Genomic DNA, 13,656 nt, shown 5'->3' on the forward strand with positions numbered 1-13,656 from the left:
GCACCATAGAACTGTCTTAAACAGACTATCTGACTGGTTTTAGAAGATTAAATACAACCCGAAACTAAAAAACAGACCAGGCCTTTATTTGAGACAGGCGTTTATTTACCCAAACCTGTCGTCACACCAGGCGTCTAAAAGAGACAGGCGTCTATTTGGGACTCGGCTATTATTTGAAGTTTTACGGTATTCTCGACTGAACTAATCTTAAAACTACACTTTGTGACCAAGAAACGGTAATATAAAGAAACGGCTTTTCCGTCCATTGAGTTATTATGAGATTCAAAGCAGCCGAAAGTGTTACCTGTCATTCTGTCCGCCCTCAAATCCGTGGCGGAAGAAGTAGTTCTCAAACAAAGAGGCTTTTAAAGTAACTCCGTTGTTGTTTTCTAGTTTTCGTTTTTCAAACGTGTGCCGTCGAACTGTTGTATTAAAGCAATATCGCTCTTGGAGTCGTGTGATATAGACTCCAAGAGCGATATTGCTTTTATACAACAGTTCGACGGCACACGTTTGAAAAACTATATCACACGACTCCAAGAGCGATAATATAACAATATCACCCTCCTACTCGAGCGATACTGCTTAAATATAATTTTAGAACGCATTTATTTGTGCCTGTGTTTGATGCTTGTACTGTAAAACCTCTGCTTTCCCTGCTGAAAAAAACAGCGTCAAACCAGAATGGACCAGCATGGGTATTATGCTGGTCTATGCTGGTTTGATGCTGGTTTAGCTGGTGTTCACTAGCAAACCAGCACCAAAACACAACATATGCTGGTCTTGCTGGTATGCTGTTTTTTTCAGCAGGATTATTGTCTCTAAAACACTTGTAGATAACCTTAAAGCTAACAAACAACTCATGATAATTTTACTGAGGTGATTTGAACAGGTTTATTGAATGCAGATATATACTGTATATAATTGAGAGGAGAAAATGTTTGTGTTAGTCCTAAGATGAACTGATCTGTTCTTCAGACTCATATATGCTGGGACATGTAGACTCAGTAAGTGATTGTAAAAAGATGTCTTATAAAAGTCTCTTAAAATGTCTTTCTTACCTCATTAAGAACTTTGTTTCTCTCTGCTGGATCTGACATATCGAGACTGGAGGTAAATTTTATCTTCATGAAACCTTTTATGACTGGAAAACAAACACAGACAAAATGGAATATTGTAGAGTTTCCAAAATGATCTAAATCAAGAAACTGTACAATATATTAACAAAGCCCCCACCAAAAAAAATCTGATAAATGTTACCTACCGGAGCGGGCCTCTAAAGCCCCTCCGGGCGTTTCACCTCGAGGAGGTCCCCAAAAGCACCCCAATGACCAAGCCACGAGACCAGATAAGTAAAAATTGAACAACTTTATTTAAATTATTTAAAATCAGGATGGGAAGGGGAAAGGGGAGTTAAAATAATCTCTGCCGTCCTCTTCTTTGCAGGGGGCGAGAGAGGGGGCCAAGGGAAAAGGACGGAGCTCCTTCGTCCACGGTAAGTATTGTTTCTTCAATTCAATTCAATTTTATTTATATAGCACTTTTCACAAATGTTAATTGTTGCAAAGCAGCTTTACATGAGTAGATGTAAAGGAGAACACAGAAAATCAATAGATAATATAAGCAGTAGAACATAGCGGCTAAGGTTAAACCGTACAAGCAAGCGTATTAATAGTGTTACATATACAGTAAAGTGCTAAGCTAAGCCAAAGTTGGCTGACTCTATATATATATATATATAGTGGGACTCTCAGGCGGGACAGGTAAGTATAACTCTTGGTTTAGGTTTCAAGTTCCCAGCTTGCTGGCGGGCTGCGTGGGACTCTTGAGCCTGACAGGTAAGTATAACTCCTAGTTTTAGGTTTCAGGTTTCCAGCCTGCTGGCGTGCTACGTGGGGATCTCAGGCCCAATGAGTAAGTATCACTCCTAGTTCGATGTTTATAGGGATGTAGGTTTTACTCACACTAACGGCTTTCTTCCTTAACAGCTTTGGGGAGTGAGCAGAGGAAACTGTATGTCACCTGTCGGAGGACCAGAACCGGTGGCTAGGTGTTGACTTGCTCTCCACCCCGTCAGAGGAGGGTCTGAAGTGTACCAGTTTCACAGTGGGCAGCAGTTTCTCCTCCAACATACAACAGCGCCAGTTAGGAAAGTATGACTCTGGATTTCAACTTCTAGGCTGTTTACAGCTCTACGCAGTTATTGGTGCAATACTTCAATCGCTGTACTCACAGTTTTTCCTCTCCGGCAAAATGCACACGAGCCAGGGGGGATAATAAGGTGAGTCCACGATGGTACCACCGCTTCGGCACTTCCACAAGCTGGCTCACACGGTACTTCAACCGGACCTGGGGTAAGGATGAATGGCAGGGGACACAGCACTACACTGCAACACTCCAGTGCACACACATCAAATTAGCACACTCACCCACAGCAGCCCACACTCTTTCGTGACATAGAAGGCCAATAGTCTCACACTCGGTCCAGCTTGGTGCCGGGGAAAGCCGTTGGAGCCCGTCACGGTGAGTGGGATAAGGTTCGTCCGCCCCCTGGCAGCGCTTTGCCTGCCGCGTCCTGATTTGGCACACCCACCGACTCCGTCCTTCTACGGTGGGGCTACTACAACACAAGATCTTTCCACACAACGGTGAGTTTTCCCTTTAATGATTTATTCAATAGTAAACAATGCGTGTACTCACGACCTCCATCTTGGTCTCTTTTCCCCACAGCTCCCGGGTCCCTCCTTCCGTCGTACGGTCTTCGATCGCCCGATCTACGCAGGCTTGGCTTTTCCTGGAAAATCCCCTGGCAAAACGCCAATCTTTTTCCGGTACTCCAACGTATCCTTTCTTCCGCAGTCAACCTGTCTCTTCAGTCCTCACGCCCAAAACGCCGCTGCCTGGTCCACACACCGCCTCACTGTGCATTCACAACGACCACAATCGACCCCTTCCTGGTTTCCTGACGCTGCTTTTATCCTTCTAGCTCCCTCAATCGATCCAATGGACGTTCGCCGCGTCATCGGGCACACCTGGTGTGTATTTCGCCCTGGTTGGCGTTGCTAGGGGTTACCCGGAGATGCCGGTGTTTGCGGAGGTTGGTCCTGGCGGAACCTTCCCTCGCTACTTTTGGTTCCGCCTGTTTGTCACTTGTGACATATACTAAAAGAAACTTAACATCTTAGATGATGAAAATAAACAGCTGAATGAATCAAACATAACCATGTTATGCTTATAAACAAGATATTATGGGCTATATACCCAATCCGATGATCAGAAATCCTGATGTGTGTGGGGAACCCTGAGGACAAACGTTTGCACACTCTTGAGATTATCACGTGAAACAAAACAATATCCAATCAGAAAGCGAGATTATGGAAGATGGAAGCGGTCATGGCGCAGTACAAAGTGCAGCTGATGCAAAGTGAACTTCTACAGACCATGTTCCCGCTGTCTCCATAACTTCACCAAAACCCTTTTCCTTTGAATTTTCTGTGAAAATCATTCCAAACACTGTCACTGAAATTTCTTCCTGCATTTCATCCGCCATGCATATTCTGAAGTCTCGCAAGATTTTGCAAGATTTCCTGTGTTCACAGTCGAGACTCTGGTTGAAAATCTATTTGTGTGTGGTGTGCTGTTTTTGACACATCATAGCAGACCACACACTATAGGTGCATAACGGTTAAATGTAGGATTTTTTGTCCTCATGTTTGTGGTCTATCGCATTTTGAAAATCTTATAGGACGTAAAAAATCTTTTGGTGTGTACACAGCATAAGCAAATGGTTGACCCACTCCTCCTCACAGAACTGCTTCAGGTCAGTGATGTTTCAATAACAAATATGTTTAACTTTTCCTTACCACCTGGGGCTCTATCTTGCACCCAGCGCAATTGACTTTGTCAGTGACGCATGTATCATTCGTATTTTGCACCGGCGCACAGCGGGTTTTTCCCTCCACAGACGCACGTCGGCAAACTAGGGAATGAACTTGCGCTCCCTGGGCGGTTCAGCACAAAAAAGGAGGTGTTCCGGCGCAAACTATCCCTGATGCTATTTTGCAGTTTCAAAAAACAATTGCGCCACTGACCAGAAAAAAACTAGTCTAAAGTCAGTGGCACGTTGCGCGTTGTTCATTATGCTATTTTAATGGCGCATGCTTGACCATAATGTATAGCGTGCACAACGCGCACACACTTTGCTTTTCTAATCTACACAGATGCAACTGTTATTTTTGCAGATCATAAATTGTTACAGTAAAAAATATTAAACCATGAGATAAGGGAAATCATTGTGGTGAGCATTGTGGTGATAGTTTTTATTTATTGTGTGTCTGCGTTAAAAAATTATCATGCAAATTACGATTAAAATATTTATATACTATATAAGTTTGTTGTGTGCCTGTATTACGTTTATTTTATGTAAATAATAATTATAATGTTTTCATAAGAAACCTTAATGTATGTGAACTTGATTTGTAAGTGTACTTTGGGGTTGGACTGCTTTTGTTTGGCTTTCAGCCATGAGGGTGGACACACATGTCCTCTGCTGGCGTCAGGTCCTGTGTAGAGGCAGATCCACCTCCCGTTACACGGCGTGCCTGATTTATGCTGGCAAGCTTGGGATTCCTCCATCTCCTGACATCATTGTAGCGCTTGTGGCGCAACGTCCTGGGGATGCCAGCTGAAGAGACAATTGTGGCTATTTCCTCCCACGCCTGTTTAACCGACGCTGATTTGGGCGAGTTTCTCCCATAGAAAACAACTTCTCTGTCTTTGACTGCTCTTATAAGAACGTGGGCTCCTCGACTGTGAACCGCTCCTGGCGTGCGCCTGGTAAATCCTTCATAATAATAGCAACCCGCCATGGAACTTGCGCACTTGCGCTTAAAGGGAATGTTGGATGACGTTCTGATTGGTTTATTTGACTTTACGCCCAAACCACATCTATGAATAATGAATCTACTTCAGACCAACCCCTTATTGATTTGCGCCTGGCGCAAGAGTTATTTCTCCCGCCAGGAAAATAGCAACATCGCCCAAGATCCGCCCATAAAGTCACTTGCGCTTTGCGCTTCGTACTTGCGTTTCAGATCATTAAAATAGGGCCCCTGGTTTACATTGTTTAGTTTTAATAAGCATAACAACTATGCACTGATCTGGGGTTAAAGAGCATATCTCAAGTTACATTTTTTTAAAGATTAATATACAGCACGTTTATTGTATGAAAATACCATGTTAACTCTTTCTGCGCCAATGACGAGTTACCAACATGTAAGGTGACATAGAGTGATTGAACAGAGTTTTTATTCTTGTTCTGTGATGTGACATGTAGACAACAAAATTTTGGTTGGTCTGTAATTAGAAGCATCTTAAAAACCTCTCTTTTTAAACGCTTGGTTTTGCACCTATTTGGTGTCCCTTCGGGCTTAACTGGCAAAATTATTATGAAATGCAAGCACTTGACACTGATTGGCTGCCTTTGCTGCCACTGAAAAGAATGCAAACTTCGCCATCTTCAGAACATGGACAGACCAAAAATTTACAGATAGAAGAGCACACCTCGGAACGTGACTTGCCATTTCGCCTTGAGCTTCGCGAACACTGCTGCAATTTACTTTCCATTGGAGGCGAGAGGCCAAATGTATGCAAATTATTCTGAAGGGGAGGGAATTGAATGAAAGTGCGGAGGGGAGTGAGATGCATTTTACGTAACATGTATCCGTTGTTCAGATGTTCAGGCCATTTTCTGACTGACATTTCTAAAGGAGGAACTTTTATGAAACGGAAATGTTCAGCACTTTTCGTATGTTCATGAATGCGGGTAGACTACCGTTATTCAACTAAAGCCTTATTCGGACAGGATTAGTTTTACAGAGGGACCTCTGAGAAAATAGTGCTTTGTGTGTTTTTAATCCCGTCCGAATCTGCCATGTCTGTGTTTTTCTCTGACGACCTCTGTAAGAATTCCAAAGCAATTTACCTACTGTTTTTCGCTGAACTCAGAGGTCCTCTGAGAAATTTAATCCCGTCCGGATGCAAATGTCTTTGTTTGCCCACAATATCTTTTAAAAATGCGGTTCGTGTTTTGGCCAACATGATCTGCTGTAAGTATATTGTACTTACTGAGTCCTGTTCTTTCAAATATGGATGTTTTTTTTCAATTCAGCAAAATAAAATAATTAAAATCAAGACGAGCTGAATATTAAGACTGGCCACTGTAATATAAGTATAAGGTAAACTCAACTTTATTTTGTTTAACTCCGGAATGGTAATGTTAATTTATTTATTTATTTGGTTATTTGTCAGGGACAATGCAGAGAGGCACATTGTAACAGGTTACAAAAACTTGAACAGATGTGTTGCACACAGGGTTTCTAGCCGAAGCTAATTTGCAACCCCTGTCCTTGGTAATAAAGATATTAAAGTGTTATTAATCATTATTTTTTCATTTCTTTGGGTTTATTATAAGCAGCCAGTTATTTAAAATACGTAGGCTACTTTAGTAGGATTTGTTTAAGTTATTTTGATTTGTTAAAGTTAAATGAATAAATTACATGTTCTGTAATAATTTTACATTTAAAGCAAAATATCAAACATTCCAAACACTAGTATCCAGAGCACGTTATCTTCTGCAACGGTCAAATGCATGAAACAGACACTCCCATCTCTGGAATAGCCTGAAATTTTTTATCCTGTCTGAATTGGTACATAAAATCAGAGACGTAGTGGGGGACACGTTGAAACTCAAACGTCGTTTGGAAAACTAATACCGTCCGAATAGTGCTTAAGACAAGGTAAAAACATATTTTCATTCTCTGTCTATGACTTTTGTTTCATCAGTCCATAAAATATTTTCCCAGTAGAACTGGGTTTTGCCAAGGTGCACTTTTGCAAACATCAGGCTCACAGCAATGTTTTATATCAGATTTGTTAAAGCTATGGTCTAGGATTTCAAAGATTGTTCACTATTAATAAACTCGTTTAGATTTCATTTCATTCCTTTCATTTCATTTATTTATTAAGCACAAATAAACACAGCAAAAGTTGACCACTGTGCTGTACAGAACACATAATAAAATAGACTAAAATAAAATAGAATCAGAACAGAAATGATATAAGAGACATCACAAAATTTAAAAAATGCCTGACTAAAAAGATAAGACTGTAACTTTGATTTAAAATCATAAACAGATGATGCAGACCTTACAGATAAAGGAAGACTGTTCCATAATTTAGGACCGGCCACTGCAAACGCAGGGTCATCTCTCAACTTCAATCGTGTTCTAGGGTAAGACAGCGTAATACTGTCTGAGGAACGCAAGCTTCGATCTGTTGTGTTTACTTTTAAAAGGTCTGATAAATAGGAGGGGGCCAGACCATTTAAAGACTTAAAAACAAAGAGCAAGATCTTAAAATCAACTCTATAACGCACTGGCAACCAATTAAGAGACACTAAAATTGGAGTAATATGTTCTCGTTTACGAACCCCAGTTAAAAACCTAGCTGTGGCATTTTGAGCCATCTGAAGCCGTAACATGGAGGATTGAGGTAACCCAACATATAATGAGTTACAGTAGTCCAATTGAGATAAAACAAACGCCTGTGTTACTCTCTCAAGGTCACTAAAAGACAAGAAAGTTTTCACTTTTGATAAAAGTTTAAGATGAAAAAAACATGACTTGACTACTGAATTTATTTGTTGATCAAACTTAAGACAAGAATCAAAACTAACTCCCAGATTTTTCACAGTAGGCTTGATATGCGAATTTAAGGGACCATAATTTAGATTCAGGTTTCCTTTTTCCACTGAAGGCCCAAAAACAATTGCTTCAGTCTTACTCTCATTTAAATGCAAGAAATTCATAGACATCCAAGAACGTACATCAGCTAGGCATGCAAGCAAGGTGTTTAGGCCTTGCTTGTCATTATGTTTTAAAGGTAAATAAATTTGGGTGTCATCTGCATAAAAATGAAAGGATACTCCATGCTTCCTAAAGATGGAGCCTAATGGAAGCATGTAAAGTGAAAATAAAATGGGAGCCAGAATGAATCCTTGAGGAACTCCACAAGTTAAGGGTGCTATGGATGAAACCGCATGACCAATACCTACTGAGAAGGTTCTATTGCTAAGGTAAGATCTGAGCCAGCTAAGGGCAGTTCCTTGGATACCCACACACTTTTCCAGGCGTGATAGTAAAATTTTATGATCAACAAAATCAAAAGCTGCGCTCAAATCAAGGAGCACTAAAACTACTGAATTTCCAGAGTCAGCAAATAATAAAATGTCATTTAATACTCTTAGTAGTGCAGACTCAGTACTATGTTTTTTCATAAATCCAGACTGGAATTTCTCAAAAACCCTATTCTTTACTAAAAACCCATGTAATTGCATATAAACAGATGTCACCCCCAGGCGCTGGCTGATAATGGCTAAAGCCACGCCCCTTCTCAACTTCCACCTCGAGGAGGTCCCCAAAGCCAACCCAATGACCAGACAACACGAGAACAAGTAAGTATAAAATAATCTTTATTTAATAAATATCTAAAATGTTCTGGGGAAATGGGGAAAGGAGGCAAATCAAAAGCCAATGAGTGTGGGGGTTTACTATTCTGGTTGCGTACCTGAATCTCTCTGGTGGAGGCTTTCTCCTCGTACTTGCACAGCTCTTGCCGTGTCACTCACAACTTTCCTCCATCTCTCCGCAGGTAGCCACTGGGACGGAAAGACACAGTTAGTTCAACTTGGATGGGGCTCACCTTTCGGCCAGACTCAGCGTACAGTAAGTACATATTTCCTCGATTCTTTCCTCAGATTATTCACTCTCTCTCCTTTTTCTCTCCACAGGGATCAACGGGGACACAAAAGCACAATTACTCTGCTTTGGATGGCTCTCACCTCTTAGCTGGACTCGGCGTACCGCAAGTACAGGTTCTCTCAATTTCTCCTCAGATTATTTACTCTCTCTCCTTTTCTCTCCACAGATATCAACTGGGACACAAGAGCACAGTTACTCTGCTTTGAACGGCTCTCTCCTCTTGGCTGGACTCGGCGTACCGTAAGTACAGGTTTTCTCAGTTTCTCCTCAGAGTAGTCACTCTCTCTCCTTTTCTCTCCACAGGTATCAACTGGGACACAAGAGCACAGTTACTCTGCTTTGGACGGCTCTCACCTCTTGGCTGGACTCGGAGTACCGTAAGTACAGGCTTTCTCGGTTTCTCCTCCGATTAGTCACTCTCTCTCCTTTTCTCTCCACAGGTATCAACTGGGGCATAAGAACACAGTTAATTTGCTTTAAAGGGCTCTCACCTCTTGGCGGGACTCAGCGTACTGTAAGTACAGGTTCTACTCGATCTCTCTTCAAAATGTTCCTCGCAGATCGACGGGTTGATCTCCACAACTGGCAGCAGTGGCGGACGTGCAGTACTTTACGAGGCGTCTGATGGAGTAAGTAGTTTCTACTTTGCGTCGGGGGCGAACCCTCTCGACTAGGCATGGGATGATAACCGGTTTCAAGGTTTACCGCGGTATGAAAACGTCACGGTTTCAAAACCGCTAAAATCTTCCGTTATACCGTCCTCGCGGTTTGCGTACATTTTTACACGTCATAGACGGAAAGTGCACGAAACCCTCAGGTTGTATGTGCAGCAAATAGCGTATGAGCATAACGAGTCAGACGACCCCTCCCCCTGGTTGATGCGAGCTGCAAGTTACTTGTGTGTGTGTGTGTGTGTGTGTGTGTAAGATGGCCGAAGGAGGTGAATCCCTTGAACTTTTCCCCCCTGCAAAAAAGACCAAGTCAGCCATCTGGGAATTTTTCGGGTACCGAAAACATTCAGATGGCCACGGCTTGGAGGAGGAAGGACATCCAACATGCAAGACATGTCTGCTAGAGGAGGCAATACATCAAATATGATAGCCCATCTACGGGAGCACCACCCATCACGCTTTGCTAAATTCAAGGTAAGTTAACGCGGTCTTCACATGAACATTTGCAAACATATAAAAGAGTTACGTTAGCGTTTTTCGCGTTGTTTAAATATTTTTTGGCTTGTTACAGATGCAGATAACATGGCTAATTAACTGGCTAACATCAGCTAGTTTCCACATTAACATTACTTCACAGAGATAATAGCAGACGTGCGAGTTCTGCGAGTTAGTAATTAAGCCTCCCGCAATTGTTAAGTTATGTTCAAAATTACGACATTTAAGTAAACAAACTGCAGTGCTGGCTCAGGTGTCTTTACAACCCTTTTTATTGTTGTGCAGTGAGAGAGAGAGAGAGAGAGAGAGAGAGAGATCGCGAGCGAGCACGTGCATGTGTGTGTGTGTGTGTGTGTGTGTGTGTAAAACACACTCACACTCTCTCTCTCTTAATGTTTAGTACATCACTGAAATAATCAATTTTCTAACATTATTTTGATGATTTTTTTTACAGTAATATGTTTTTACATAAAATAAATCAAATAAATCATGTCATTGATTGCCATTTGCCCTGTATATCGATAAACAACAAATTTTTGCAATAATAAATCAATTAAATTTTGATTTAGGCTAAAATTAACATGTCAGTCTTTATTTTTCTTCTTTTTAGGGCAGCAGTATCTCCAGCAGCAAAGGATCATACACATCAAAAGCTTCAACAGATCAGCCCACAATACAGCAAACATTTAAAAAACAAATTGCTTATGCACCAACATCTAAGCATACAACATCTAAGGACTTTTCATAAGTGACTGCATTTAATTTATTAAAGAATAGTTAAATTATTTATTTTCATTATTTAGCCTGACATGTTTACTGTTCCGAAATGTTCTATGTTTCTTAAAAATAAAATATATTGTTCTTTAAAAATTTTTTTTTGTTTTTTACCCAGACATTTAAAAAGAACATATTTCAGAGCTGCAAGCGTAATACCGTGATACCGTGAAACCGTGATGTTTTTAGCAAAGGTTATCATACCGTCAGAATTTCATACCGGCCCATGCCTACTCTCGACTACTCGTTGGCGGCAGAGGGGTGGGGTATCTCAACGTCTCACCGGGCCGAGCGCTTCCCTCTCTTCGCTGCCGTCAGGCTTTCGAACTCAGGACAGGGGCGCCCCTTTGTAGAGGCCACGGGACAATGGAACTCCTTCACCTCTCTCTCTGCAACTACAATATTCATGCAAATGAAAGTATCAATGGTAGTGACTCCAAATCGTACTCACACCTCTGCTGCTTCTTCAGCTCCTTACTGCCACTCTTCACCTCCGCCCAACATCCAGACAGAAAAAGATCGTCCCAAGGCACCGTGCTATTTCTCGAGATCTGAAGCACGCTCACAACATATGCTATACTGGAATAGGCTACAGTAGGACCAGCAGCCTCTTTGTCCTTCTTCAACGAAGTGCGTGAAGGCGGGGGTTTATCTGACAGGATGCACACAGCAGTACACAGCAGCCCACAGCAAAATATCCAGCACCACGTCAAAATTAAATGTGTTCACAGCACAAGGACTCACCCACCATGCTCAGTGTACAAAAAGGACACCCGTCTTCTTTTACTTCGCTTGGTTCGGATCTGGCGATGAAATATGCGGCCTAGCTAGTGATGTCGTCGTTGTGACTGCTTCAATAAATATTCCTTCGGCTCACCCACCACGCTATGCTAGGGGTAGGGCCGCTCTCTTTCTCCTGGAGGAATCCAACATAAAGCCAGATAAATATACAGGATGCTTTCAACTTGTTCTTGGTCCTCACATCAATGCCGTTTTCAAATCCCTTTTCCTTTATCTCCGTTTGAAATGTACTCCGTTCACTTCTCAACCTCTAAGGTTCACGATGTCTTCCACACCTATACGGTCTCAGGCAAAAAGCTCTGGTGCAGTGCTCCTTTAACTATCACCGCTCCGTCCTCTTTTCGCCTGTCTTGGCTGCCGCACTCTTTCCTCGCGCTATAAGCGCTCCCGTGGATCAACGGCGCCCTCCGGCTCCTCTAAGGACGGAGCGTGTGATTTTCTGCCCTAGGCAACAATGGAGCTCGTGCCCAAAACAACTCCTCTCCTGTATGCTGCTACCACTCCATTTATGTGGCCCGTCCTCATTTCTTCCTCTAATCAGAGCTGCTACATAAATTGGCTACACCTGTGGCTCGTTTCTTCCTGATTTGTGTTGCCAGGGAGACTGGGAAGTGAAAGGTGCTTTTAAAAATTCTGTCCGGGCGGAACCTCTCCTCTCCCTTTTTGGTTCCGCCCTAAGTCACCCTGTGACACAGATCTCTCTAAGATTTTTGCAATAAAAGGTAAATTTGAGATTGGTCTAAAATGAGATAAAATAGTTGTGTCCAGATTTGGCTTTTTCAACAACGGTCTCACCAGAGCATGTTTACAAAAGGCTGGAACAGATCCAGAAACCAGGCTCTTATTTATAATTGCTAAAATCCAGTCCCCAACACTATTAAATACCAATTTAAAGAATTGGGTAGGAAGAATGTCAAAAGCAGAAGTAATAGGTTTCATCTTAACAACTGAATCCATTAATCCCAGCATAGAAATCGGCTCAAATTAATTAAAAAAAGTAGTGGGATACAAAAAATCTACAGGTTCATCAAAAGATGGAATAATAGACTGTCTAATTGCATCAATTTTTTCCACAAAAAATCTTAAAAAGTCTTCACACAAAGTTGAGGACTCCGCTAAATAGAAATTGCCAGTCGGATTAAAAACAGAATTTAAAATATTATATAGAGTCCTTGAGCTGTTTGTGCTTTTAGAAATTAATTGAGAAAAGTAATCTGATTTGGCAACCTTCACTGCTTTTTGGTATGTAAATAAGGACTCCCGTAGGATTTCATAGGATACTTGAAGTTTGTCCTTTTTCCACCTGCGTTCTGCCCTTCTGCAGACTTGTCTTAAGCTACGTGTATTACTGTTTAGCCAAGGTTCAGCTTTGTTTTTATGTTTTTTTAGTTTAAAAGGAGCAACAATATTTAAAGCACTAGTACATACAGAATTAAACAAGTTAAGAAGGTCATCCACATTTAACATATTAGCAAAATAATCCACTGAAAGCGACTGACATGCCTCATTGAATGCCACTGAAAAATTACTCACAGAGGTTGGACCAAATAGGCCAACACGTGACCATCTGGCCGGAGCAACAATTTCATTAGTATGACAAGAAATATCAACAGTAAACGTAACAGGCTTATGATCTGAAAAACTTAAACTACCAATACAAACATCTCAAACAGAAAGGCCATGTGTAAGTCTAGAATATGACCTTGAGCATGTGTAGGTTCTTTAACCCACTGACAAAAGTCACATGCATCAATGAGACTGAGAAAATCTTTCTCTAATGATGTAGAGTCACAACAGACATGAATGTTAAAGTCACCGATAATTAAAATTCTGTCAAATTTAGAAGTAATACCCCCTAAGAATTCAGAGAACTCAGAAATGAAGTTTTTGGTGGTTTTAGGTGGACGATAGACCACAGCCACCATCAGCGAGTTCATCTGGTCAAAAGAGAATAGTTGAACTTCAAAACTTGTGAAAGTGTCTGTTTCTATTATTCTGCAACAGAAACTATTTCTGAAAACTGATGCCAGTCCTCCACACCTGACAGAAGAGCGGGGAGAGTTAAAAAATGTATAATTAGGAGGTGTAAGTTCTGA

At 41.4% G+C, this 13,656-nt stretch overlaps 1 protein-coding gene across 1 annotated transcript in view; it reads right to left on the bottom strand.

The window, feature by feature from the left end:
* LOC129440038 (fucolectin-4-like) overlaps nucleotides 1-13,656 on the bottom strand; it is a 32,431-nt gene that overhangs the window by 3,209 nt on the left and 15,566 nt on the right. Inside the window, exon 5 of the mRNA XM_055199079.2 lies at nucleotides 1,062-1,144. Coding sequence (XP_055055054.2) covers nucleotides 1,062-1,144 — 83 coding nt within the window. The remainder of the gene's footprint in view (nucleotides 1-1,061; nucleotides 1,145-13,656) is intronic.

This window comes from Misgurnus anguillicaudatus, chromosome 21, assembly GCF_027580225.2.
Source record: "Misgurnus anguillicaudatus chromosome 21, ASM2758022v2, whole genome shotgun sequence".
In the NCBI taxonomy this organism is placed as follows: Eukaryota; Metazoa; Chordata; class Actinopteri; order Cypriniformes; family Cobitidae; genus Misgurnus; species Misgurnus anguillicaudatus.